Genomic DNA, 26803 nt, shown 5'->3' on the forward strand with positions numbered 1-26803 from the left:
TGCATGTAAAGTAAATTTTGATATAACTATATTATAAAGAGGCTTGTTTACAAAGAACAATTCCAAATTCCCACACTTTAATTAGCATGAAACTTTCATGAGAGATTTTACAAAAACTTAGCATATTCATTTATCGTTAGTTTATATTTCCAAGAAAATATCACTAGTGTTTATATGCATTTTCCTTTGTCTCGAATGTATTCGTTTATAGTTTGAAGAAAATAACACAACTAGTCTATTGGTGGGACAGCGGTAAGTCTTCGGATTTACAACGCTAAAATCATAAGTTTGATTCCCCTCGGTGGACACAGCAGGAAGCCCGATGTGGTTTTGCTATAATAAGATACACAATAATTATATGTTTGTTAGGGGTGATAAAAGCTACAAATAATCTATTTACTTTATAAAACGTATACAATTTGTTTACTTAAAAATGGCCCGGCATGTTCAGGTGGTTAAGGTACTCGACTCGTAATCTGAGGGTCGTAGATTTGAATCCTCGTCACACCAAACATGCTCGCCCTTTCAGTCGTGGGGCGTTATAATATTACGGCCAATTTCACTATTCGTTGGTGAAATAGTAGCCCAAGAGTTGGCGGTGGGTGGGGATGACTAGCTGCCTTCCCTCTAGTCACACGATGCTAAATTAGGGACGTCTAGCGCAGATAGCCCTCGAATAGCTTTGTACGAAATTCAAAACAAACCATATCATTGCAAATTTGAAAGAGTTTGTCCATCCTGTTTCATTAATTAATTAATCAAAATACTTAGCTCGTTTACACGTATTTCAGATATTTTATGAGAGTAATTTTTAAAATGTACACACTTTCGTATTATATTCAAGGTTCTAACAGTTAATTGTATTAGTGTCTTAAACTCATCTTAAGTGTGTAACAGTGTAGAAACTGTTGATTGGGTACTTCTATTTGATTGTAATTCACTAAAAAAGAACAGAAAATATCAATTTAGAGCGTATAAATCCTGCATGTTAGCACATTTGTTTAGACTTACAAGCAGTAACACTGCATCACATGAAGTATGAGCGTAAAATAATTTTTGTTTGGCGAGAACAGAAACTCGCCAGCAGTGAGTTATCAGCACAAGGCAATGTCGTCATTGTCAAAATATCTACCTTTGTTTTTCTTCAGTGCCAGATTAACAGTATCTCTACGCCTTGAAAGAACATGAAATACCATGATGGGCAGATATGCCTTCATATAGTTACACCCTTCTTCGTGTAGGGTATAATTTTCATTTTCGAAAACAATTTCTTACGAAAGCGAAAAAAATTTCAATGAGTTGTTTGTGTGTATATCTGTGTATACACACGAACATGAGTTGGACAGTCGTTTTGAAACACCTAGTGGAAGTAGTTTAATAACGTGTAGTTCCATCTTTGTCTGTTAGAACATCAGTTATTTATGGCAAGGCATTCGTAAGTTCCTAAAAAAGTATATTGAGGAATTAGGATCCACTCCTGGAGAACACAGTGTAACAAATGACAGCGATCTGGGTCATTCAAAATGAGTTTTCAACCACTAATTCACAGAATGAGACTTATGGTATAATTGTTATGCTGTAATAGTCTTTAATAGTGCTCATTTTCCAAAGCCAAACACTGGACTATTCGAATGATTTAATTACTTATTAGTAATTGAGTTTCTAGAAAATTCTCTCTGTCACGGCTTTTTAAGTCATAGTTCTTTCTCAGATTGCTAGACAACTGATGTGCAATAGAGTTCACATATATTCAAATAATACAGCTTACCAAGAGGTCATTGGAATAACCAATTACTCAGTCCATTTAACATGTGTGGAAGAATAAACACACCGTTGTGTAGATGTTTAAATTTTTATCGAATTTTTGTAGATAAAAGTGTATTTAATTTCGATAACTACTGTGTTATGTTTTGCCATTAACTAGGTTAACATTTAGTTATTAAACTAATACAAGATGAAGGATATCACTACGACAAATTTGGTTTTGTTAGTTAATTGTCAAATTAGATTAAAAATAAACTACATAAAATGAAGTGCAACTTTCTATAATAAGAAATAAAGAGGGCAAAAGAAATCGAATCTTCTCGAAGCAGACAATAGTGAAATGATTATAAACAAATATCCACACTTTTAAAGTCACATTTAAAGACGGAATAAAGTATAACCAACAAATAATGTGTAAAGCAACAACAATAACTACGTTAGATTAATATTTTTTGCCCATATTGTTTGTCTGAAAGCTAATGTGTAAAACGACAACAATAACTACGTTAGATTAATATTTTTTGCCCATATTGTTTGTCTGAAAGCTAACTTCAGAGTATTTAAACAGTATTTTAGTAAAATGTAGGAAACTTGTACATAGAACAACATGTCTCTTACTTTTTACATATAAAAAAATCCTTCTTGTGATTCGAAGTGCGATGTAATTCTAAAACCTGATTCAGACTTAACACTGAGTATTACATAACAACAACAAATAATACGGTGTTGGATAATCATAGAGAAGACTTAATTTTACAGGATATTCTGTTTGGCTATTAAGCCAGTTTAAAAATTAATTTCTACATATAGTAAAAACTAAGACTTGATGTTTGCGATATCATTACGGCGCAGGAATATTAGCTCGTGTATTTTTCAACAGCTAAAATTAAGTATAAGTTAAAACATACTCATTTTTCTTTTTAGGCAGACTTCCTCATGCTTGCTTGTATGCCGGCGTGTGTTATGACGGTCTTCGTGACTTGATAAAGTTGTGTAATTGAGCCTTAAGTGGCGTTGGCCGCCCCCCTTCTCTCCCTAGACATACATTAACTTGTACGTATATTTGTTACGAGTACGTCCTTGGCCTTTGTGAACCTTTTTGTGATAACTGTTCGGTACCCGAGCACACTTGAAATAACAAGGTTGTATAGGAACACATTACTTGCTGAAGAGATTAAGGTTGCGAGTAAGATAAAATAAAAAATAGAAGAGAATATCCAACTGATGAAACAGTAAATTATAATTACTATAAGTAAAAATGTAATAAAATGATATTTAATTAGCTATACTCAGTGCAGATTTGATTTTTAGTTTTAATCTAAATAGATTGATTGCTCTGATTGGAAGTTAATATTGTCTACTATCATAATCTTGGTGCTTTAAATTGGAAGAATTCTGTTTTCAGGACAAATCTGTTGTGCGACCAGTGGCTTTTAGGCCACTGATGTGTGCAGTCTTGAATCCTTTTCGTCATCCATCTTCCACTTTAATGATGAATACAATGAGAAGTTCTAGCCCACAGAGCACTGACACTGAGATCAAGAGCTGCTACGGAAGCACTATGTCTCAGTCGTCATCCCTGATCACTGAAGACGACCAAAAGTCTACGACCTACTCAATAGACAGTTGCGTCAACATTCTCGGTACTCCTGCATCTTATGCCTCGTCATATGCAGATAGCGGTGGCTCAACATTAAACTTGGAAGAAATAATTCATACTCCGTCTCCAAGCGACAGTGGCGTGGAAGAATTCGAAGCCATTCTGAGAGACAAGGACTCTGAAATTAACTTCTTAAGGGAGACGTTGGAACAGAATGAGCAGGTGATTTTTAAAGTTTATGAAGAAAAAGAACAGATGTGGCTGAAAGAGATCAGAAAAATTCGCGACCACTATGACCATAAACTGAGAGCAACACAACAACGGCTGGTTAAGATGGAGGAATTGCGAAACAACCAGAAATATCAGGTAAAGTTGAAAAGATGCTTCAAAGCAATATACAGTGATAAATCCACAATCAAATGGAACTAAAAAGAGAAAGAGCTAACAGTGGCATGTAGGTATTGCCAGATAAAAATAGAAAGCAATAGCATTCCAATTGCGATTATGAATAAATTAGTAAATAATCTGAGATACTGGGTTTTTAAAATAAATTTTTTGTTTCATGCTGAGCACTTCAAAATCCCAATAAATTGGCAAAATTCTTTACTAGAAGTAGAATATAAAATTAATATACGTATTCTGACAAAATCTAAAACTAAAGTACTTCATATCAAAGGGTAGAACGTTCTTGATTTTTCATAGTGGGTATTGGTTACCCAGACAGTCCAGAGAGAGTGTCTTACTTGTGTATGAAACTATAACTATGCTCAGATGCATGTATTGAGGTATTTGGAACTTCCATTCAGAATCTGGACAGCCAACGTGGTACAAATTATCCTACGGAAAACAAGCAAGCCAAAGTCAAAGATTAAACTTTATCCTAACTGTAAATTATTTTGTATAAAAGGGGAACCGGTTGATGCCAAGCAGTTAGCCCTTGCTTGGCATTTAAAAGTGCTTTATTGCAAATCCTTATCCTACGTCCTACTTTACAAAATAAAACACTGAAACAAACACTATAACTATTATGAGATAAACACATATAAAATAATATGAAAATTTACCTTGTTCATCAGAAATATATAGTATAAAAGAAAAAAGTCAAAGTTTCAACGCTGAGCATAATATTAATATAATTGCTTTTTATAGTTATGTGGAAAAATGTTATACAAAAATCCTTAAGTATTTTCCTTGTTGTTGCTTATTTTGTTATTATAGGTAAACGTTACAATATCTCTTAATTATCAGGAGTGCTAATAATGAAATTGTGTGTTATAAACATTACAGTAGAATACAAAAGTTCTGTTATTAAAAATAATTTTGACATTAAATACATGATACACATACAAATATCAATAAATCATAAAACATCGAATTATTTCTTGAGAACGTTCAAGCATTGATATGGTTAACATTTTAATCCAGATATAGAATTAACAATAATCGATATTAGTAAAAACATGATATTTTTTTCAGACAAGTGCAGTCTTACCCCAGAAAAGGGCTCAAATACAAAAAATTACGCTATGTAACACAAATTTTGTTCCTGGATAGTATGTTTTATTTATTAATTGCTTGTAAATGTTGTAAAAGTACAGAAAATGGTTATTATTCCCTTCAAACTTTGCTTTTGTGACCTGGATAAGGAAATTTAGCAATTAACCATTTTCTGTGTAAAAACGGGTAAATTTGCACATTTTCATTTACATAAGGGCTGAATAAAACAACATAGGAATCAAGATTTACATGTATTTATACTAAAGTTATACAAAATTGTTTAGAAGTGAGTAGTTTTTCGAGATTTGCGACTGTAACGTAAAGCACATTCACGTATCAGTCTCCAAATATAGTCTCCCATCATGTTTGTGTTATATGCTCCTTGGTTGCGGCGTTTAAAGTCCAGCATATCTTGGTGGAAGCGCTCGCCTTGCTCCTCTGAGCATGTCTCCATGTTCTTGAATTTATCAAGATGAGCGTCAAGGATATGGACTTTCAGGGACATCCTGCAGCCCATTTTGCCATAGCTCTTGACCAGAGCCTCAACCAATGCCACATAATTTTCGGCCGTGTAGTTGCCCAAGAAGCCCCGAACCACTGCGAAAAAGCTGCCCCAAGCTTTTTTTACCTTCCTACTGAACGTTTTGGAAATTCTGTGCCCTCCAGAATCTTCTTTATTTGTGATCCAATGAAGACACCAGCTTTGACCTTTGCCTCAGACAACTTAGGGAAGAAGTCTCGAAGGTACTTGAAGGCTGCAGACTCCTTATCAAGAGCTGTGACAAATTGTTTCACAAGACCTAATTTTATGTGCAATGGTGGAAACAACACCTTCTGGAGGTCCACTAGTGACTCACACTTGATATTGTGCCTCCCTACAAAAAACTCGGTCCGTTGTGGCCAGAGCTTCCTGTTGTAGTGTGCTGCGGTGTCCTTGTTGTCCCAAAGCCAAAGATAACAGGGAAACTTGGTAAAGCCTCCTTGGATAGGTCTGTGTTCACTTAGGCAGCTAGAACTAAACTGAAGTGGTGAGTGGCGAGCCCTTGTTTATAAATTACTATGTAAAGTTCTTGAAAATTCTTATAAGTTCGAGAAAATTCTCTATCAGTTACTCAGCACTGGATCTACCTGGAATGTATTGGAAAAATGGGTAAATTTGAAAATTTCATTTCCCAGGTCACAAAAGGAAAGCTTGAAGAGAAAAATAGGTCTTTTGTATTTACTTTAGGGATTAGCAATTGGGAAATAACGCTTTTTGCCCAGGAACAAGAAAAAGTAAAAATTTTGTTACATACTGTTATCAAACGTGTAGAAAGGTTTTGTTTGTTTAATTTCGAGCGAAGCTATACAAAAGCTACCTGCGCTAGCCGTCCCTAATTCAGCAGAGTAAGACTAGAGGGAAGGTAGCTAGTCATCACTACACACTACTAACTCTTGTACTATTTATTTTACAGCGAAGAGTGCGATTGACAATAACTTTTTAATGCTCCACGGCTGAAAGGGTGAACATGTTTGATGCAATGGGAATTCGAACCCACAATCTTCAGACTAGGAGTTGAGCGCTATAACCACTTAACTATGCTGGGCCATGTAGAACAGCTATGCTTTTACTTACAATAAATTTTATTACACAGAACACTATAATATATATTTGAAAATTCATTTTGGACACTTCGTAATTAACGCATATAAGTGTCAAATAAATCATGATGTCCTCCGTTGTTCTGAGAGTCGACCACAATGGTTCTCCAATGTTCTCTGTATGTACTAATTGCGTTAATTCAAGTTTCCCATTTCCAATTGATTTTTAATGGCATTGAGCCAAGTTAGTTCCCACTTGTCTTTTGCTCTTCTTTTTCTCGATTAGTGCATTGTCATCACAATATCCGTCAGCCTTCCCTCAAATCTACTTATACGTTCAAAGAAGCGCCTCTTCCGTATCTTACATCAGTTAATGTTTTATCTTTACATGTTATTACTCTTCCTTACTTTTCTTTCTTCCCTCGTTGGTAAAAGAGTAGCCCAAGAGTTGGCGGTGGGTGGTGATGAATAGCTACCTTTCCTTTAGTCTTACACAGCTAAATTAGGGACGGCTAGCGCAAATAGTCCTCGTTTAGCTTTGGGCGAAATTAAAAAAAACAAACAAACTTTTTCTTTCAACGATATCGGTGATACAGACTAAGTAAAAAGTCTGTGAAGTAACCACAAGTTTGTTCATTTTATCCTGAAATAAAACTAGAATATAGAATAAGATATTTGTCACAGATAAGTTACATTGCATTTGAAGAAAGGAAGAAATTGACAAATCTAGATAGGCGTTCTTGTTGAACACATTTTGTGTTTTCATTATATATGAATTTGTAGCTAGTCTAGTTTGGATTTCGTATAAAGCTACAAGAATGTTATCCGTGTTAACCGTCCCTAGTTTCGGAGTTAAAAGACTAAAGAGAAGGCAGATAATTATCATAACCCACTGCCTACTGTTGAGATAGTATTTTATCAAAGAATAGTGGGATTGATCTTCACTTATAACGTCCCCACGAGTGAAAAAAAATAGTGAAGATGTTTGGTTGGGACGAGGGATTATAATATGCAACCTTCAGGTTTCGAGTCGAGCTTCCTAGCCACCTGGCCATTTATAGCGAATGTTTTATTAAGTTATTTTGTTTTTTTCATCTTATACTGCAATCGTGTTTTGGTTTGGACTACAAAGCAGAAACAAGTTATACATAACAACTGTAGTGCATTGTTCTTACAAATGAAGAATTTTAATTATAAACTAACAATAGGCTACGAAAATTATTTTCAAGGAATACAAACGCTTTATTATTCCAAATTAACATGTAATATAATATAGAATGATATTTTAATTGAAAGTTATTGTTTTAAGAAAACTTTAAAATTCTTCTCTTTATAAGAAAGTGCTTCTAATAATATAAGTTTTTACCACTTGTTATAATTGGCTTGTGTTCAGATAATTTACAAGTTTTTGAATTTTCACGAAATAAGAGTATACATGTGTTGCTTTTCTTTCTTATAAAACAAGAATGGATTATTTCAGAGAAATAAACGCCTGTATAATAGTAATAACAATACAATTAAATACAGTTTTTTTATATCTTGAACTGATAAAGTTTAATATTTAAGAGTTTACAAGGTATTCAACGACCTTGAAGTTTAACTCAAGGGTTTAAGTTTTTTCTAGTACCCCTTTCACTTTCTACCCCTTCCTCTTTTTTGATTCCACCAACCAGTGATACGAATGTCACTGTTGTCAGAAGATCTTCTGGAGTTCATGAAGTGGACGGTTGTTGATTGCTCCTTGCATGTAACAAGGTGCATATGTTAAGCTTTTCATGTTGAATATTTTTTAATCGCGTTATTAATATACTTTTGCTACAACTCCTAAGACCAGAGCTCGAGAAAGCGGCACGAGCTTAAAAAGTGCGCAATTTAGCGAGCGACTGAATGAAAGGACGTCTCCATTAAAGATGGGCGCGGCAATGGGTCAACGCTCAGAACCTGATGACGTGCCTTGAATGTAAAAGCACTTTCCAGATGTCTAGTTCCGGCATGGAACCCAGTGTATAGCAAACCGGACTAGAGAACCTACCCAACATGCTGAGGACAAGCAGGCTAGTGTTTGCCTCTCACTGTGTCTAATGCTAGTTTTCTTGTCGTTTAATTCATCCTTACTTAAAGCCATTGACCTCAACGTTGAGGAAAAATGTACAGTATTTTTTCTAAGAAGGTTGATTGGGTTCAAAGGTAGGGCATGCAGTTTGCTCTTCTTCGGCCATTACCATTGAATTCAAAGAGTTCAAAAATCTTGATAGTTTCAAGAATTCTTTCGAATATCTTGTGTTTTAGTATAAATATATTCGCAAACTTCATGGTTAGTGTAATTCATGAAAACAGTATAAAGAAAACAAGGGGTTAATTTGACTTGTGTTTTTTATATTTAGTAATTTTTTATAATATTTTTTTGTAAAATTAAATTATACAAACGTTACGTGTTGTGACAAATTATTTTACAAACAAATCTTCTCTTCGCGATTTTTAAAAATAATTTAGAAATAAGAACTAATAAAAATAATAAATTAATTACATATTAACATTTCAAAAGTTTACTTACAGTGAGTGTTTTAGTCGAGTTCTTTATTCTTCAACTTGATTGTAATTGTGTTTTTATTTATACAGAAACGAATAGTTTTCTTTTGAGGATTTTTACATAAACTTTGTTTCCGAAGCTTTTGTTTTAAGTAGCTAAAGCTAAAATTATTTTTAACATGTAACAAAACTGTGATATTGTTGTAAGTTGATATTGTTTAATCTTGACTATTTGTTTATGTGAATTTTGTCGTTATTATTCAAATTCTATTTTAGTATTGCATTACTTATTTTCATATTTTTATTTTTAGAGTTAAATTGAACCTTAAATAGGAGACTTTTGTTTAGGAAAAGGATATAACACTTAATTTATAAGTTTTAGTTATTGATTAATTAATTTGTGGTTATTTCTAAGTAGAATTTACTGCGCCATAATGATAAGTAACTGTTAGAGAGAGTTATTCGAAATTACCATCGCCTTCTCAAGTTGGTGAAAAAGGTAATAACAAGTAGTAACATGAAGTTCAATGTATTTACAAAGTTGTTTGTGGTGCAAAGCAACCTGCGCATAAATAAACAACCGGAAGCTTATCTGCTGCCCTACTTAACAACACTGTCGTTTTATTGTTGTTTGTAACATGGGCGTGTGTTAGTTACGCATAACAATCAAACACATATCGTTCGTTTCTGATGTTTACACAGTTTATACGTATACAAGTGCAGTCCGTATCGTAACGTAACTTATGTGATACGGTATTAAAGTGGAGTATTAGATGTGTAATTCTTTTCACTTTAATAAATATTTTATAACATTATGCTTCAAATAACAAGATTAATACAGCTAAACGAAGAAACAAGCGTATTCTCAGTTTTTAGCGTTACAGTTGTTTTATAAAAATTGAAGGGTATTGTGATGTATCTTTTGACATGAAAGATTTTCAAATGTAAATTTCTAGGTCCAACAATTACCTACGCGTCCCTTAGGTTAGTTTTGTGTAAACAAATATTTAGTGAATGCATAGCGTTGTTCAGTGTTTTCTCAAAAAAGTGTTTCTGTAAGGACATACTTTATAATTTTTTTATAAGTTAAACACCAGCTTTGAAGAAATATAAAAATAAGTTAAATTATAATAACATAGGTTCAATTCAAGTGACTCTTTTGCTTATATTGGTCAAGCAAAATTAATATGTGTGTGTGTGTGTGTGTGTTACAACCTGGGCAAAGGGTAGGGAGAACTAAATACACAGATCTGTCTTACTGCCAATGCTAAACTTAAACAACCGATTAAGAAAGTTGAATAATAACAGAAAGTAAACATGCTAAGAGGATTGAAGTGTGAACTGAAAGACACTTAGTGCTCAGCCTAGAAGGATGTGTGGTTAGGTGTAAAACGACTTGAACTATAAGACTCGAAGGATCTCTGTTGTACCAAAATTTCTATAAGTGTATAAATAAGTTATGTAACTGAACTTTAGTTGCAGCTGTTTTTCTGGTTTTATCAAATTTGTTAATGGATAATGATGTGACGAATTTAGTTTTACTTCCTTTAAACGTCTTCCACATAAGGAAATATAACAAGACAACACAAGTTAAGTCTTTGTACAATATTATATTAAAACTATAGCAGCAAGAAATGATTAATTGTCTTGTGTAACAACAGGTTTTGTTACCAGTTATGTTTTATTTAAACGACACCGTTTGAATATTTATACAGAATCTCTTGGAGAGGCGGAAGCTCCATGCTGAAATAGAATTAGCAGCGCGAGAAAAAGCTGCAGCCCAACACGAAGCCAAACAGCTTCGTGAAGAACTTGACCATATTCGTTCACAGTTTGAGGAAACAAAGTGGAAACTATGTCAGAAAGCTGGAGAAATATCTCTTCTAAAGTCGCAGTTGAAAGACTACCAAGTTGGAGAGAATAACCGATTAACGGAGCTTTTATCTTTAAAGTCTCAAATGAAAGAAACTCGCCATCTGGTGGAAGAAAAAGACGACAAAATTGTTGAATTACAGACCTGCCTTCAAAATAGCGAAGAAGAGGCTTATCATTCTAAACAAAAACTTGAACAGTTACTACAGAGAATGAAAACACAGACGCAAGCAGCAAAAGTACATGCACAAGTTAAGTCTATTGAAGAACTGATTAAAGAAACGGAATCGCTTCGTTTAGAACTATCATTATCTAAACAAGAACTTCATGAAACCAAAGAAAACATTGAAGAAGAAAAAATGCATTGGTTGGAACAAAAAGAAAAGGTGATAAAATACCAGAAACAGCTACAGTTAAACTATGTACAAATGTACAGAAGAAATAGGTTTCTCGAATCTGAAGTAGAACAACTTAAAGGTGAACTCTCAGAGAAAAGGACAAACAAGGCTTTAAAAGGAGAGTCTAACTGTTGATAAGGAGAACTTTTTTTTCTTAAACGTTCTGTAATAACTAATAACAAATTATATACTTTTTAAAAACAAAACGGAATAAGTTATTTGTAAGTATTGTACAAAAAAATTGTTTCGGGAATTTATGATTAAAGTTTGTGTCAAAACACATGTTTTTTTTTAAATAACTAAGGTTAAAATTATTTTTAAAATGTAACATAACTGTGATATTGTTATTGCATTCATATACATTTAAAATATCAAACTATTTTGTAATACAACAATGAAAGTTGAGAAAAGCAAAATTGTTAATTTTTTTTTAATATACTGGCGAAGTAATTTAAGTTTTGTCTAAAGTTTTAGTTAAAGTAGAAACAGTGAAGTTAATAATTTGTCTTGAAATCTTGTTTGAGTTTAGACTGTGTTTCGATTTTCTCTTAGTAAGAACTTTCTTTAATGGCTAAAAATACTCAAATCCCTTGCAGAATTTTGATAACAAGATGGTATATTATATTTTCTAGAAACATTGATTTGTTTTAATTAGCACTTTCTCTACCGACGTGAAATAATGTGTTAAGTTAAAAATATAGTCCATATAAACATGGCTTGATGGCAAAAAGTTTGCAATTAATAAACATTTAATGTTACTTGTAAATGTTTTATATATAAGATTATAAAGTCTGTTACTTTTCAAAACCTTTCCTTGCTACCTATCATCTACATAGTTTAGTGATTCAGACTATACTTAATTATTATTACTTGCAGTTAGAACTTGTGAATCTCTCCGTGACTTTATGGATATGAATATAATTTTATAAAAATGATACAGGATAAGCAAGTAAGAGATATCGCAAATCTTCAAGCTTAATTTTTTTATAAAATTGTTGCTTTATCTGTTGCTAAAGCGAAATATTGGATAGTGTCAAAAGTGTGGGGTTTTATGGTGTTATTTTTCACCTTGTAGTTTAGAAGTTTATAGAATTGAATTTAGACGACTAAATGGAAAGTATAGTTCTGTGGTCGTTATTTTTGTTTTAACGATGTTGTAATCATTCCAATAAATAGCCTTCACGCTATTTTTAATTCTGGAGTGATTTTGTCGTATGAACTGAATACCAAACAAACTTATAAAGTTTTTATAACGACGGAATGAAGCTATTAACAGTCTATTTGCTATTTTTATTATTTCATAAATCTATATTTTTACGTTTGAGGTAAAACTTTAAGATTTGTTTTATGTATATACTTTTTTTATTCTGAAAGCTTTGAACATTTTTGAAGCAAGTGTTGCTATTGAAAATACTTTTTAAATATTTTAAACCAAAATTTTCGTAAGAGACTAAAGGTAAGAATCATTGTGGTGATTTCTTACAGGTCTGGAAACAGTGAGAACATACAGCGCTTTTATTAACATGTTTGTGGTTTTATGGAAACAAAAATGTATAAAATACTTTAAAAGTAAAACTGTAAATTTTCTGTTTTAGTGGATAGTGGCAGAACAAAATCATGGTTAATTGCTGCTCTATACTAAGATTTCAATAAAACTTCTGATTGTTGTCCTTGTGTTTATTTGTTTTTGAAATTCACGCCAAGCTACACGAGGGCTGTCTGAGGAAAGGGCTAGTCATCACCACCCACCCACAACGCTACTCTTTTACTAACGAATAGTGGAATTGACAGGCATATATAACGAGCATCTAACCACTTGGCCATGCCGGGTCATTTGTCGTTATGATTCGTAAGTTTTTCAAATTATGATTTAATTAGAATGCTATAAGTATCATCAAAATGTGAGAATGATATTTTGCCAATCAATTTAATGGATTGCTTATTATTTAACGAAACATGTACACCTGTGTATGTATATATCATATAAAAGTAGTGAAGGTTCAAAAACATAAGTTTCATATTTCACGAGTTTTCCACAAGTAAAGCTTAGGAACTTAGAGCGTGCACAAATCCCTTTTTTCATGTTGACTGGATCTGGCAGTTAAATTAAATATACGGACACTGCCTAGGCCCATTGGACCTGACTCGTAACCATTTGTGCTCGTTACAGTTTACGTACTAGTAATTTCTAATATATTACATGTATCTTCACAAAATTTGGTAGACTTTTAATAAATATTACAAGGCTTTTGTACACGAAAAATATAAGTTTTTTTAATAAGTATTTTTTATCAACATTTGTTCGTAAAATTGTCGATTTCTTTTTAAGTAGTATGGGGGCAAAGTTACTTTTATATTGAGAGTAACAATGCGTTTCTTTGTCTCAAAAATATCATTTCACTTATATAACCCCTAGAATCTCTTAAATGAATATATATCTTTTTTCAGTAAACTTTTATATACTTTTCCTCTTATTATGTTTATCACTTGATTCTTCAGCCTGTAGAAAACTCATAAAATATAATTAAAAGAAAAAAAAATATAAAATCAGTAATAAAATGGGCATCTGTTTCCCTTTTTCTTCATCATTAATGAAGAGGTTTCAAAGTGCGTACTCTGAGAGTTTCAACTGTTAAATATATCCCATAAATTTTCTGTTTTTATTTTACTTTCAAGATCCAAGGTTAAATCCACTATAAATCAAGTTCAAATTATTGACCATCTGAGCCTGTCTTTGTGCAGCACGCCCTAATACTACGATATGCTAGAGAGCAAGAACCCACGTGCGAAACAGAAAAGTGTCATTCATACATGCCCTTGCTCCAAGAACACAATATTGGACTAAGCGGCTTATGTTTCCTACAACACTTACAAAAGAAATATCCAAGGGTAGTAAAATTGTAATTAGATTGTGTGAAAACATTTATTATATGGTTCAAAGTTGCGCTGGTCCAATAAACACTGTAAGTTCCGAACCTCGCGGTTCCACTTATATCGCAGGTGTTTCAGTACTACTACTCATTTATTTGATGTTTTTCAAATTTCACAGCATGTGTATGGTATTATTTAGGCACATATGTATGACATTTACTATTCTCTTGTTTTAAAATTCTCAAATTTCGAATGTGGTTTTAAATTCACCTCAGTTTAGACAATTAGAATAATACAAATATAGAAGGAGGTAACTACATATTGACCTACAACATTTTGGCTACCGTACATTACATATGTGTATTAATATATATCTACATATTACTAAACTCATAAATGTTTAAATTTTAGTTATATTTCTTAAAACATTTCTTGTTTTGTTATAATTTTTCCAGATGTTGGTTATTTTTTCGCTGATGTCGGGAAAATATGGTATGCAGCAGTATAAGGTTTTGTAGTTTGTTGTGCTTTGAGATTTATTGTTTTTTTCTTTGTTGTTGGTTTAGGTGAGTGCGTATAATTTTGTTCACGGTTTCTGGAGGAAATTTGTTGATGTATATGAAGTTTGTTTTTGAATTTTGCGCAACGTTTCACGAGGGCTACCTGCGCAAGCCGTCCCTAATCTAGCAGCGTAAGACTAGAGGGAAGGTAGCTAGTCATCACCGCCAACTCTTAGGCTACTCTTTTACCAACGAATAGATTGACTGTCCCTATATAACGGCCCCATGGCTGAAGCATATTTCGTGTGACGGGGATTCGAACTCACGACCCTCGGATTACGCATCGAGTGGCCAGGCTGGGCCAACGGAAGAAGTGTTGTTTTATATTATTAATTTTATCGTTAAATTTATCTTGTGAGTTTTTTGGCTGTGTTTTTTTAGTTCCTTAATGTGTTGAGTTTTGGTTTTGTTTCATGTGCTTAGTTCCAGAGAATGTATAGTCCAGTATGAGTGATTGTTCTGTGAATTTCTGTTTTGAATTGTGTATCAGTTCTAGTTATCTTGAGGTTAATAAATACTATTTGGGTAGTTTTTTTCCTATTCGCAGGTGGACTTAATGTTGGAGTGTATCGAGTTAACGTGGTTGAAAATCTAACTTAATGTTCAGTTTTGATGTAATTTCCCTCTTCACAAAAGTCACAACCACTGAAGTCTGAAAAATAACTTTAGAATTTTATAACCAAGACCTCAACCCGTTGTTAGATATCCCAGCAACCAATTAGCAACCCTGATAGAATTCACTACTACCAAAACTAACTTTATGTTGAATAAGCAAAAGTACCTACAAATAAATGGCATAAATATTGGGAATCTCGCGTCACCAGTTCTAGCCAACATTTTTATGACACAGATTGAATCTCAAGTGATCAATTCAGCCTTACACCCGCCATTATACTGGTACAGGTATGTTGATGATACACTTGCTGTATTCACATGTACAGAACACACACTTAGGTTTTTTTCAACCGCGCTAACTCGATACACCCTAACATTAAGTGCACCTATGAATAGAAAAACTAATCAAATAGTATTTATTAATCTCAAGATAACTAGAACTAATACACAATTCAAAACAAAAATCTACAGAAAAATCACCCATAGTGGATTATAAGTTCCCTGAGACTCAGCACATGAAACAAAACAAAAACTCAACATATTAAGAAACTAAATAAACACAGCGACAAAATTATGTTCACCTCATAACATTGACGATGAAATCAATAAAATAAAACAACACTTCATTAACATCAACAAATTTCCTCCAGAAATCGTGGAAAAAATTATACGCACACATGATGTTGTTGTTTTGAATTAAGCACAAAGCTACACAATGGGCTGTGCTCCGCCCACCACAGGTATCGAAACCCGGGTTTTAGCGTTTCCGCAGACATACCGCTGAGCCACTGGGGCATACGCACAGGTGAAGACCAACAACAAATAAATAATAAATCCGAAGATACAACAAACTACACTGTTGCATACCATATTTTCCGACATCAGCGAAAAAAATAACCAACATTTGGAAAAATCCATAACAAAACACAACATTCCAGTAAACTCCGAATTTATTCAAAAAACAGGTACAAAACTAAAGTCTATACTACATAAAAATTTCACTGACAAACACAAAACCAACATAATTTATAAAGTACAATGCAACAACTGATACCACTTCTATATTGAAGAAACAAGCAGAAAAATGGAAACCAGATTCAAAGAAAACAAAAAAACACCTTCACAGAATTTTGAACACTGCAACTAAAGAAAAACAATATAACTATAGAAAACACCCAGATACGAAGCAGGGAAACAAATATAAACAAAGGCAAAATCGAAAAAGCCCTACTTATACAGTAACTAGAACTGGAACGCCCCCTACAATCAATCCCCTACCCGTTTATACTCTCTTTCCAAAGACATGTGTCTGGCAACGGTCAGTTGCAAACTCTCTTTGTTAACCTGAAGATGACCTAGGAAGGTCGAAACGTTGTTCTCTGTTTTATTAGTAAAAGTGTTACTACTCATACCAGCCGTCCTGAGATACATATTTATTCGAAGCGGGTTTCTCGACATCAAGAATATGTTGCATTCATTTGTGTTAGTTTGTTCTAAGTAGACTTTAAAATAATAAAGAAAATTTCTCTAAGATATCTCTCTGAGTCACACAGACACAAACACACACACCTTGAATTTTAGTATTATTTAACTTATCAAGCCAAACTGGAGAAAAATAATTCGACCCAGATGACATAATAAAGGAATATCTAGGTTGTGATATCACCTAAACCATAAATGTCAATAGACCATGTAAAATAGGAAGTCTTGGAATTATGGTATCATGAAACAAGATAATTCAATTTAATTCGTACTAACACATACGCAGAAAACGCGAGTTATTAATAGTCATACTGAGTAAACCAAGATAATTGAATCCAGAACACACAAAAAAGTAACATCTTGGTTTGGTGTCTCTTTGCTAAACTGGATAATCCTGCAAATTTCAAGCTGGGCTACATACAAAGTAACGAGTTTTCAGTAATCAGTGATGTCGAGAAAACCCACTTGTAGTTAATATATATGTAAAAAACGGCTCGTTTGGGTTGAGAAAATATTTTACGTAGAAGAGCGAACAATGTTTCGACCTTCTTCGGTCATCGTCAGGTTCACAAAGATAGAAAGAGGTAACTGACCGGAAGTTGACCACATGTTTGGAAGGGGTTGTGTAACTGAGTGTCGGAATGTAGAGGGCGGTGTCAGATGTTTGAATATATAATTTCATTTTAATATATTTAATATAGGTATAAAGGCGTACCTTTATATTGGTTTATTTTGGGTTTAAGTTGTTATATAAGTAAGACTTCTTTAATTTTGCGTTTGTTTATGTTTGTTTCTTTATTTAGTATTTGAGTGTTTTCTATGGTTATGTTGTGTTTATTTGACTTGCAGTGTTCGAAAACGTGTGAAGGTGACTTTTTGTGTTCTTTGAATCTGGTTTCCATTTTTCTACTTGTTTCTCCAATATGGAAGTCGTGGCAGTAGAAAACACTCAAATACTAAATAAAGAAACAAACATAAAGAAACGCAAAATTAAAGAAGCCTTACTTATAAAACAACTTAAACCCAAAATAAATCAATATAAAGGAACGCCTTTATACCTATATTAAATATAATAAAATAAAATTATATATTCAAACATCTAACACCGCCCTCTACATTCCGACACTCAGTTACACAACCCCTTCCAAACATGTGGTCACTTCCGGTCAGTTACCTCTTTCTTTCTTTGTGAACCTGACGATGACCGAAGAAGGTCGAAACGTTGTTCGCTCTTCTTCGTTAAATATTTTCTCAACCCAAACGAGCCGTTTTTGTACATATAAGGTTTCAGTAACCCTTAACCAAACTGGATATGCATAATTTAATATCATATATTCACTTAAAATGCTCCAGCAAAGTCACAATAAGCTTCCAGAAGGTCTAGAGCAACTGACTATTGTAACGTAACTCACTGTCTGTCACGTAATTGTTTGATTATTGAGTTTATCGAAGTTGATATTAAATTTTACTGTGACGATTTACTGATTGTTGGGTGTTCATAACCTATTCATTTATCTCACCACGTATCGTTTAAACAAAGAAACAAATAGGTTATTTAAATAATCTTTTACTGCTATTTACGCTTTACCAGAAGTTAGAATTAGTAAAAATGTTACTTTCGTATCATCTGCTCTGTAAATTTTGAAAATTGACAGAAATTGTAAAAATCTTACTCTTGAGTCTAACGCAGGTTTTACAACTAAGCCTAAAGTATAGTTTAAAATACATGCAAATAACATTATTGCTATAAATTTACTTGTTTCAGATATTTACGTAAATCTACACAAGGGGCCATCCGCACTAATTGTGTCTAACTTTGAACTGATAGACTGGAGGGAAATCAAGTAGTCAAAAGAACCCATCGCCGACTCTTGAGCTACTCTAATTAAATATTGGTATTTTAGGCTATTATAAAACGCCCACATCCCAGAAATGCATAGTGATTTTACGGCAACCACTGACCCTATGATTCACTGTCGAACACGCTAAATACAAAGCCACGCCCGACATAAAACTCTATTTTATATGGAGTACTAATGCACGGATTTTCGGATTCATTAAATGGGGCCTTATAATTCAGTAGTAATTTATTTGAATAATACAAAAAAAATTTGTCATTATTTAATAATTTTTAGTTTGGTACATATTATTGTAATTTGTTTGTTTAAAGCTAAGCACAAAGATACACAAGAGACAAACTGTGTTTTGCCCATCACAGCTATTTAAACCCGGTTTCTAACGATGTAAGACCCCAGACATAGCGCTATGTCACTGCAAAGCAATTTAGTTTGTTTTTAAGCCAAAAGCTACGCAACAGGCAATCTCTAGTCTGCCAACCATGGGTATCTAAATCAGATTTTTAGCATTATAAACTCTCGGGTAAAATTAGTGAAATAAAAGTTTGGTATAACTAATGAAAACTAAGATAAAAATTTTGTCAACATTAAAGTACGTTACGATTACGTAAATGAATAAATTTAACTTTTTATAATGTGATATTAAAGACTTATGTGTTTCTTTGATAGGATAACATCACAATAGCGCAGTAAACAAATGGTACAAACAGATGCGCTCTTTTAGTTTCTTACAAGAACATCTGTTTGAACCATTTGTTTACTGTCATCGCACGTTACAAAAGAGAACCTAATATTCACATGTTGATAATCACATATTGACTACCAGGTGTAGTTAATGTAAACAGTTCAGTTTATTTTATACAATCAGTAGTTCCTCTCACGTCATTTGTACTTGTAGGTTATATGCTCAACATATAAATTTATTCTGTATGTTTTTGCAGGTTATGTATTCAACATATACATGTATTCTATATGTTTTTGCAGGTTATATATTCAACATATACATGTATTCTATGTTTTTGCAGGTTATATATTCAACATATACATGTATTCTATATGTTTTTGCAGGTTATATATTCAACATATACATGTATTCCATAGTCGATTTACTTCTTTACCACAATCTTTTTCTAGTGGATTTGTTACTCCCAATAACAATATTAAAAATTATATTTGGAAACAATCGTTCTAAAGTTTCGGTACATAAGTAATGCCCCCTGCTAGTACAACGCTATGTCTATGGATTTACAACGCTAAAATCAGGTGTTCGATTCCCCTTGGTGGGCTCAGCAAATAGCCCGATGTGGCTTTGCTATAAAAAAACACACATATAAAAGTAATGGTGACTTATTTTGAATATTAAAATTAAATATCACGATTTCGTTGAAATTTAAGACAAATCGTTCTATTTTTGTAAACTGTATAGCTCTTACAAGCTTGTCCCATGGTGACTAAGTGGTATGCCTGAGGGCTTATAAGACTAAAAATCGGATTACGATACTTTCTGTAGGAACATCACGGATCGCTCATTGTGTAGTTTGTGTTTTTCATGAGAATTATATATCTAACAAGTTATAGTTATTTGTCAGTTTAAATTACCTTTTCTAAGCATTTTATAATAAATTAAACATGCTACGTACGAAAACTACTTAAATTATATTATCCTCTAACCACAATTTAAATATTTATATACTCAACAATATTTTGTATTGTGGCGGCATCTATTGTAATTAAATGACACTACCAATATTAAATAAAATCACTTTGCCAGTCCTCTTGATGGTTCACAATACGATTTGATAAAGTGCTTTACATGAAATGAAAAGTTACTAAAGTTATATTTCTTTCGTATGTCATGCTCATTATATTAATGATAACTACGATTGAACACGTAATGGTGACTGAACTGTAAATACGGTAGTTTTGAGGTTGAAAACAATCCTAACTTTCAGAAAACATTAGATCAGCATTTTGGTTTTAATTCCGGAACTTCAACATTAGAGTCAATAAAATAGCAGAGCGCAATATTAAAACATTCAGGTTGTAGCACACGGAATCTTATTAGTCAAAGGCTCGAGTATTGGGGTCTAAAAGCTCATGACCTCTGTGGGTCAGCGGCAAGTTTCCAAATTTCCAGATTAACAAGACTCGATCCTCTTCGGTGGACAGAGTAGAGATAGCTTTTTGTGAAATAAATCCAAAACTTGTAAAATAAGAGTAAATAAACGTAAAAATAATACTCTATCATATATCTATTTGATGATTTTATCCCAAATTACGAATATGAAAGTAGGGCACGATAAGCATCCTTTGTGAAAACACGCTGTTGCTTGATCTAATTCGTGGATCTAATTCACAGATGTGAAAGGTAGCAATTTGTGACAGGTGCGATAAAAGAGACAAAACTCGGTATTAAACTTCAAATGAATAAACCGAAAACACTTTATTTTATAAGGTCAAAGAATAATAAAAAATAACAAAGAAAGAACGACAACAATAGCGATAAAAAATGGGCGAATATGAAACTATATGAACGGACTGTGTTCAGCGGTGACTCACATAACCAGAAATAAAATAAGCAGACTATATCAGTGCGCAGTAGGTTTTGTGTTTTGTCTCTCTGAAGTAAACAAGAATGATCACTAATAATTTGTCTTGATTTGTTTTTTTGTAATTAAGCATAAAGCTGCACAATGGGCTAACTGTGCTCCTCCCACCATGGATATCGAAACTGTTCCTTGCATTGCAAGTCCGCAGACATTCCGCTGTGCCACTGACTTTGTTTTGAAAGCGCTGAGACTTTATACCGCAAAGTGCATTCGTCCAGTTGATCAGTCATTAAAAAGGAACCGAGATGTTGAAATATTTCTGTTCCACATAAAACCCAAAGGTACCTCCCCTCCTCTAAAAAGAGAAATAGAATAAAACAGTGTTAAAAAGGATGTGATACACCTAACACCCGAAAGTGTAGATAAGTTCTCGAACTGGTCAAGCTTCAGAAAGTAACACTTAAGGTTAAATTTATCACATTATGCCGAATGTAGAGTGTTCCAGAATCAAAGAAAAACAATAATTTATACTATAAGAGAATAAGATGTGTAGTATTTGCTACAATAAGGGATCTAATTTATTACGCGTGAAGCGGGATGATAAGTGGCATATAATTAAAATCTGAGCACCTTTAAACAACTTGAGGATTCTAATTAATGATATGTGTTTAGTCATTCATAAAAACAACATAACATGTAGCCACCAGGCAAATGGGTTCGTAATACTAAAAATTGGGTTTCGACACCAACAGTTGGCAGAACATTATGAAGTTTGTACTTAACAATAAACTACAAATATATATATATATATAAAGTGCAAAAAAAAAAAATATCGCTAAAACGTCACGATGGGAAAATTAAAAATATTTAATTTAAGTTCTAGATAAATATCTTTCAAGAAATGGCATCATTTCACTCTCTTCAAAACTGGTTTTTATTTCAAGTGTCTGTAGAAAGTACCATGTGTTTTGAAATGCTTTAACATTTCGTAAAATATATAATTTTTGTTTATAATATCTTAACCATACCTGAAGAATAGGCTTAGAAGAATACATTTGTTTGTTTGTTTTTTGGAATTTTGCACAAAGCTACTCGAGGGCTATCTGTGCTAGCCGTCCCTAATTTAGTAGTGTAAGACTAGAGGGAAGACAGCTAGTCATCACCACCCACCGCTAACTCTTGAGCTACTCTTTCACCAATGATTTGTGGGATTGACCATACCATTATAACGCCCTCACTGCTGAAAGAGCAAGTATGTTTGGCGCGACGTGGATGCGAATCTTCGACCCTCAGATTACGAGTCGCACGCCATAACACGCTTGGCCATGCCGGGCCATCAGAATACATTTGTAGAGATTAACTGTCCAAAACATTGTAAGGCTTAAAATAAAATCCCTCGTTGGTTCAGCGTTAAACTTGAAGGTTTTGAACGCTAAAAAATTCATAGTTACATCTAGTCAGTCGTGTAGTTTTGCGCTTAATTACCAAGAAATAGAGGATAAAATTTTAAGGTCATAACGTGTTATTTAAAAAAAAAATTGGTAAAGTTGTATTTCTTTTAAAAAAATGGAAAATGTTTTCTAGTTGAAGTTATATTCTAGAATAATCTTCAAGAATGCATCTTGAAATGCGAAGGGAAATATTCGTACTATTGATAAAAACATTATAGTAAATTTAAGTAATCTATTCTAAACAGTTCTTTTTTCTATTAAAATTAAATAAACAGAATACCAATAATTAACTGTTTTGTAATATGATTTTATATTAATGCTTGCTTGTTATTAAGCAAAAATCTTCGCAATAGAGTACCTGTGTTATAAGGGAGTTTCGAAATTCCGTTTTCAGCTACCTGAGCAGTCAGACTTCCTGCCGAGCCACCTGGTGTATAATCACTTTCATTAGGAAATTAAAATAGTTACAAGTTCTAAGCAACTTCTTTAAAATAGCGAAACTGACAGTTTTGTATATACAGTGAAAAACATCTCATTAAAATTATACCGAAGAAAGTAAACTTTCACTGTGTATTTGTAATATTCAAAGTTAAGAAAACTCAAGTGCTAATACTAAATGGATATCCTGAAATACTCTTTCTCTCTTTTGACGTAAAAAGCAAAAATACATGTAAGTAAAACCTGCACCAAGTTCTTTCCCGCACATATAAAGATCTTTAACCAATGTTTCTTGTCATAAAATTAGCTGGGTCGATAAAAGAAAATTTAGCTGAAATCTACAAGTTATAAGTGTGAAAACGTGTTTCATATTACATTTCAGGTCATCAAAAAATAACAACAAACAGGAGGTTGCTTTTAACCAGGAAACTAGAGCGCATAAAAAAACTGTCGATTTGATAAGGTAGAAGGTAAAATGTATTTAGTTTTTATAAACATTTTCTCTGAGAAAGTGTTATAGTTTGTATTGAAAATAAGCAGTGCATAAATTTTTGTGTTAGTGGACAAAAATTAACAAAAACTCAGTGATGGACACTTATTTGATGTGAACAGGTAAATATTAACCAATTCTGCACAATGAATGAGCCAAATTCTGTTTGGTTCGAGTAATCAAGGGTCATACAGACTTCTGTGATAGATACATCAACATATATCAAGAGTTAAATAAATATATGTAATGTATATATTAAGATAAGTTGGCGTGAGCAGTCACAAGCTAATTATGATAGATCCTTCTGATGGATATATTAATATCAAATACAAAGACTGAAATATGTACACACATTAAAAAGGATGGGTGTTTTTCTTATAGCAAAGCCATATTTGGGCTATCTGCTGAGTCCACCGAGGGGAAATTAAATCCCTGATTTTAGCGTTGTAATCCGTAGACTTACCGCTGTATCAGCGTGGGACATTAAAAAGGTATTGAGAGAAATAGTTTCACAAGTGTACAACCAGTTGTAGTGGTGATTCACTGAATGAACCTTTACAGCCTGCGAATAAACAGCAGCCTATGAAGAATGAATGAACTAATATAAGTCTATGATATTTGACTTTGATACTAAACGAGTTGAAACATCTACAAATCATACTGAGATAATACGGGTGTATGACACCAACCTTTAATATTCTAGCCTAACGAGTTTGTTCATTACAGTAACAACTGTCGTATATTGGTATAGAGGTAATGTATTCTTAATACATCAGTTAATTTTTAAAATTACCCTACTTGTTAAAAAAATCGATAAATGTACCAAGTTTATGAATCGATCTCTCTTGGTTCTCGAGATGTTCAGTCGATAAAATAATAACAACAATAAATACATATACCTAGAGTTAAGTGTATTCAGACTTTCCCTCTTCCCTCACAGTTTAGGCTCTGCGAACTTGGTAAGACACTCCCTATTCTCTACGTATCTATAGCTATATATATGAAGTTTTACCAAAGTGATATTTCTCATAAAAGAGACGTCATTACACGGTGTGGCTGCCATTAAGATCGATTAAGAGTGAATGATAACTGTCACGATTCGTTCTAACCACTTAATGTAATGGATATAGGCATTTATAATAGAAGTTATTGTATATCAGGAGATAACCTAATCAATCAACAGGTAACCTGTTGTCACGAGAAAAGTATGTTTTGATCATAGTATTTCTTATCTGATTGGACTGTGAATGTCATACAGTTAAAACAATTGATATTACACATTTATTTTAACATATAACCTTTTCAATGACAGATTCCATTCTAAAACAAGTGCCACAAGTACCTGAACATTATCTTCTTCAAATGAAACATTGAAAGATTTGTATAGCAAGTAAGTTCAACTAATTTATTTCGTATTTGTAAACCTACAAAATAGAGTGTTTAAAAAGTCTATACTTATCACAATATATTGTGTTGCATATATATCGTCACAAGCTGATATGGTATAGTATAACAATAACAATGTTTTAGGTATTTTTTGCTTTCCCTCCTGTGTCTCAGAGGCAACGTTGAAGGTGTGTTAGTATCGAGGTTTGATCTCTGACATAAGTACAAGACAGATAGCCCAGATAAGAATTTCAGTTAATTTCAAATGTTTTGAGAATTTTAAATTTAGTGTGTGCAAATATACTTTTAAATTTCTCTTGTTAACTTTATATCTAAAATAGGTTTAATATGACAAGATTAAACTCTTCCAATTTAGTTGTACAGAAAACTCATTTTATTCAAAAGTAGTGCAACATTTAGATAAAAAGCTATTTTAAAGAAATAAACAAAGTATGGTTTGTTTGTTTTGAATTTCACGCAAAGCTACACAAGGGCTATCTGCGCTAGTTGTTCCTAATTTTGCAGTGTAAGACTAGAGGGAAGACAGCTAGTCATCACCACCCACCGCCAACTCTTGGGCTACTCTTTTACCAACGAATAGTGGGATTGACCGTCACATATAACGCCCCCACGTCTGAAAGGACAAGCATATTTGGTGTGACCCGGATTACGAGTCAAGTGCCTTAACCGCATGACCATGCTGGTCCGAACAAAGTATAGCAGTTGGGATTTGAAGTAACTACAATCATATGATGCAGATGTGATTAATTATTTTTGGATGTTTTTTTTTTTTCATAATTCTATCATGATAACAGAACTCCTTGAGCGAAGATCGTTTAAGATAACGTCTATGAGCATTATTTGTAGGAAAGCGCTGAAGTTAAAAATTACCTGAAAGTATACTACATCTGTGGCGTTGTATTTAAAAAGATAAAATTGAAACCATTTACAAAGGTATATGACATAAGAACAATTCTATTTCATACAATTAATCAGTTCGAAATATTTTTATTAAATGTTGCTAAGTTATTTCTAAGTGGGCAAGTCCATATTTAAAAGAAGCCAAAGTTAAATTAACATCTATATTTCAATAACGTACAAGTTGAAAGAAAAGTTAACTCTTACCCTTTTAAAAGAGCTTTGACTGATAGGAAAGTTAACACATACGTTTTCAATAAGACACTGGCTGATAGGAAGATTGACACGTATATTTTGAGCACAGTACTGGTTGAAGGAAAAGATAACACTCACATTTTTAACAGAATTCTGGTTGATCGAAGAAAAACGTGTTTGATCAGTGTTTTACGTTCAGTGGTACTTGGTTTGTTCAATTTTCCTTCAGTGTTCTTCTGTGAAGAAAACAAATGAAAAAAAAACGTAGAATTTTCAGGTTGCTTCTTTTCATGAACCGCTGACTGTTCTGAAACACAATAATTTCTCTAGCATGATTCAAATCGTTTGCTTGGAATGAAGCACAAAGCTATACAATGGACTAGTTGTGCTCTGCCTACCACGGGTATCGAAACCCGGTTAGTAGGAGTGGGAGTCCGCAGACGTACCCCTGTGTCAACAGAGGGGCGATTTAAAGCGTGTTTTCTTATTGCAAAGCCACATCGGGCTATCTGCTGAACCCACCGAGGGGAATCGAAAAACTGATTTTGCGTTGTAAATCCGTAGACATACCGCTGTACTAGCGGGGGGCTCATGATTTAAAGCACTGGGATATTTAGGAAGTGAGGTGTTACGTGACACCAATCTCGCGATGAGCTATTTACTGTTAAATAGATCTAGGAATTTTTTTTTTTGTGGTTCTCGTTAGTTCAGTTCCTGAGTAACAATTTAGTAGTTAAAGGTCTGTAGGATA

General features: G+C 33.2%; 1 protein-coding gene, 1 long non-coding RNA gene and 1 pseudogene across 8 annotated transcripts in view; 2 read left to right on the forward strand and 1 right to left on the reverse strand.

Annotated features, from left to right (window-relative positions):
• Positions 1-12910, forward strand: part of LOC143253077 (uncharacterized) — a 64198-nt gene extending 51288 nt beyond the window's left edge. For all 4 annotated transcript variants that reach the window (XM_076506295.1, XM_076506286.1, XM_076506310.1 and 1 more), the window contains 2 exons: positions 3170-3730; positions 10687-12910. In XM_076506295.1, coding sequence (XP_076362410.1) covers positions 3209-3730; positions 10687-11376 — 1212 coding nt within the window. In that variant the 5' untranslated portion in view covers positions 3170-3208 and the 3' untranslated portion in view covers positions 11377-12910. The remainder of the gene's footprint in view (positions 1-3169; positions 3731-10686) is intronic.
• On the reverse strand, positions 57-26708 carry LOC143253105 (uncharacterized). Its single transcript, XR_013029382.1, has 2 exons — positions 26065-26708; positions 57-333 (listed from the first exon to the last, which is right to left on the reverse strand). It is a non-coding gene; the product is annotated as an uncharacterized LOC143253105 (long non-coding RNA).
• The window catches only part of LOC143253091 (dopamine receptor 1 pseudogene), a 64218-nt pseudogene continuing 61948 nt past the window's right edge, over positions 24534-26803 (forward strand). For 2 of the 3 annotated variants that reach the window (XR_013029371.1, XR_013029374.1), the window contains exon 1: positions 24536-24943. The product of XR_013029371.1 is annotated as a dopamine receptor 1 pseudogene, transcript variant X2 (transcript). Of the gene's footprint in view, positions 24944-26803 lie in introns of all 3 variants that reach the window. The other variant, XR_013029376.1, reaches the window with a different exon arrangement.

This window comes from Tachypleus tridentatus, chromosome 1 (genome assembly GCF_004210375.1).
Source record: "Tachypleus tridentatus isolate NWPU-2018 chromosome 1, ASM421037v1, whole genome shotgun sequence".
Lineage (NCBI taxonomy): Eukaryota > Metazoa > Arthropoda > Merostomata > Xiphosura > Limulidae > Tachypleus > Tachypleus tridentatus.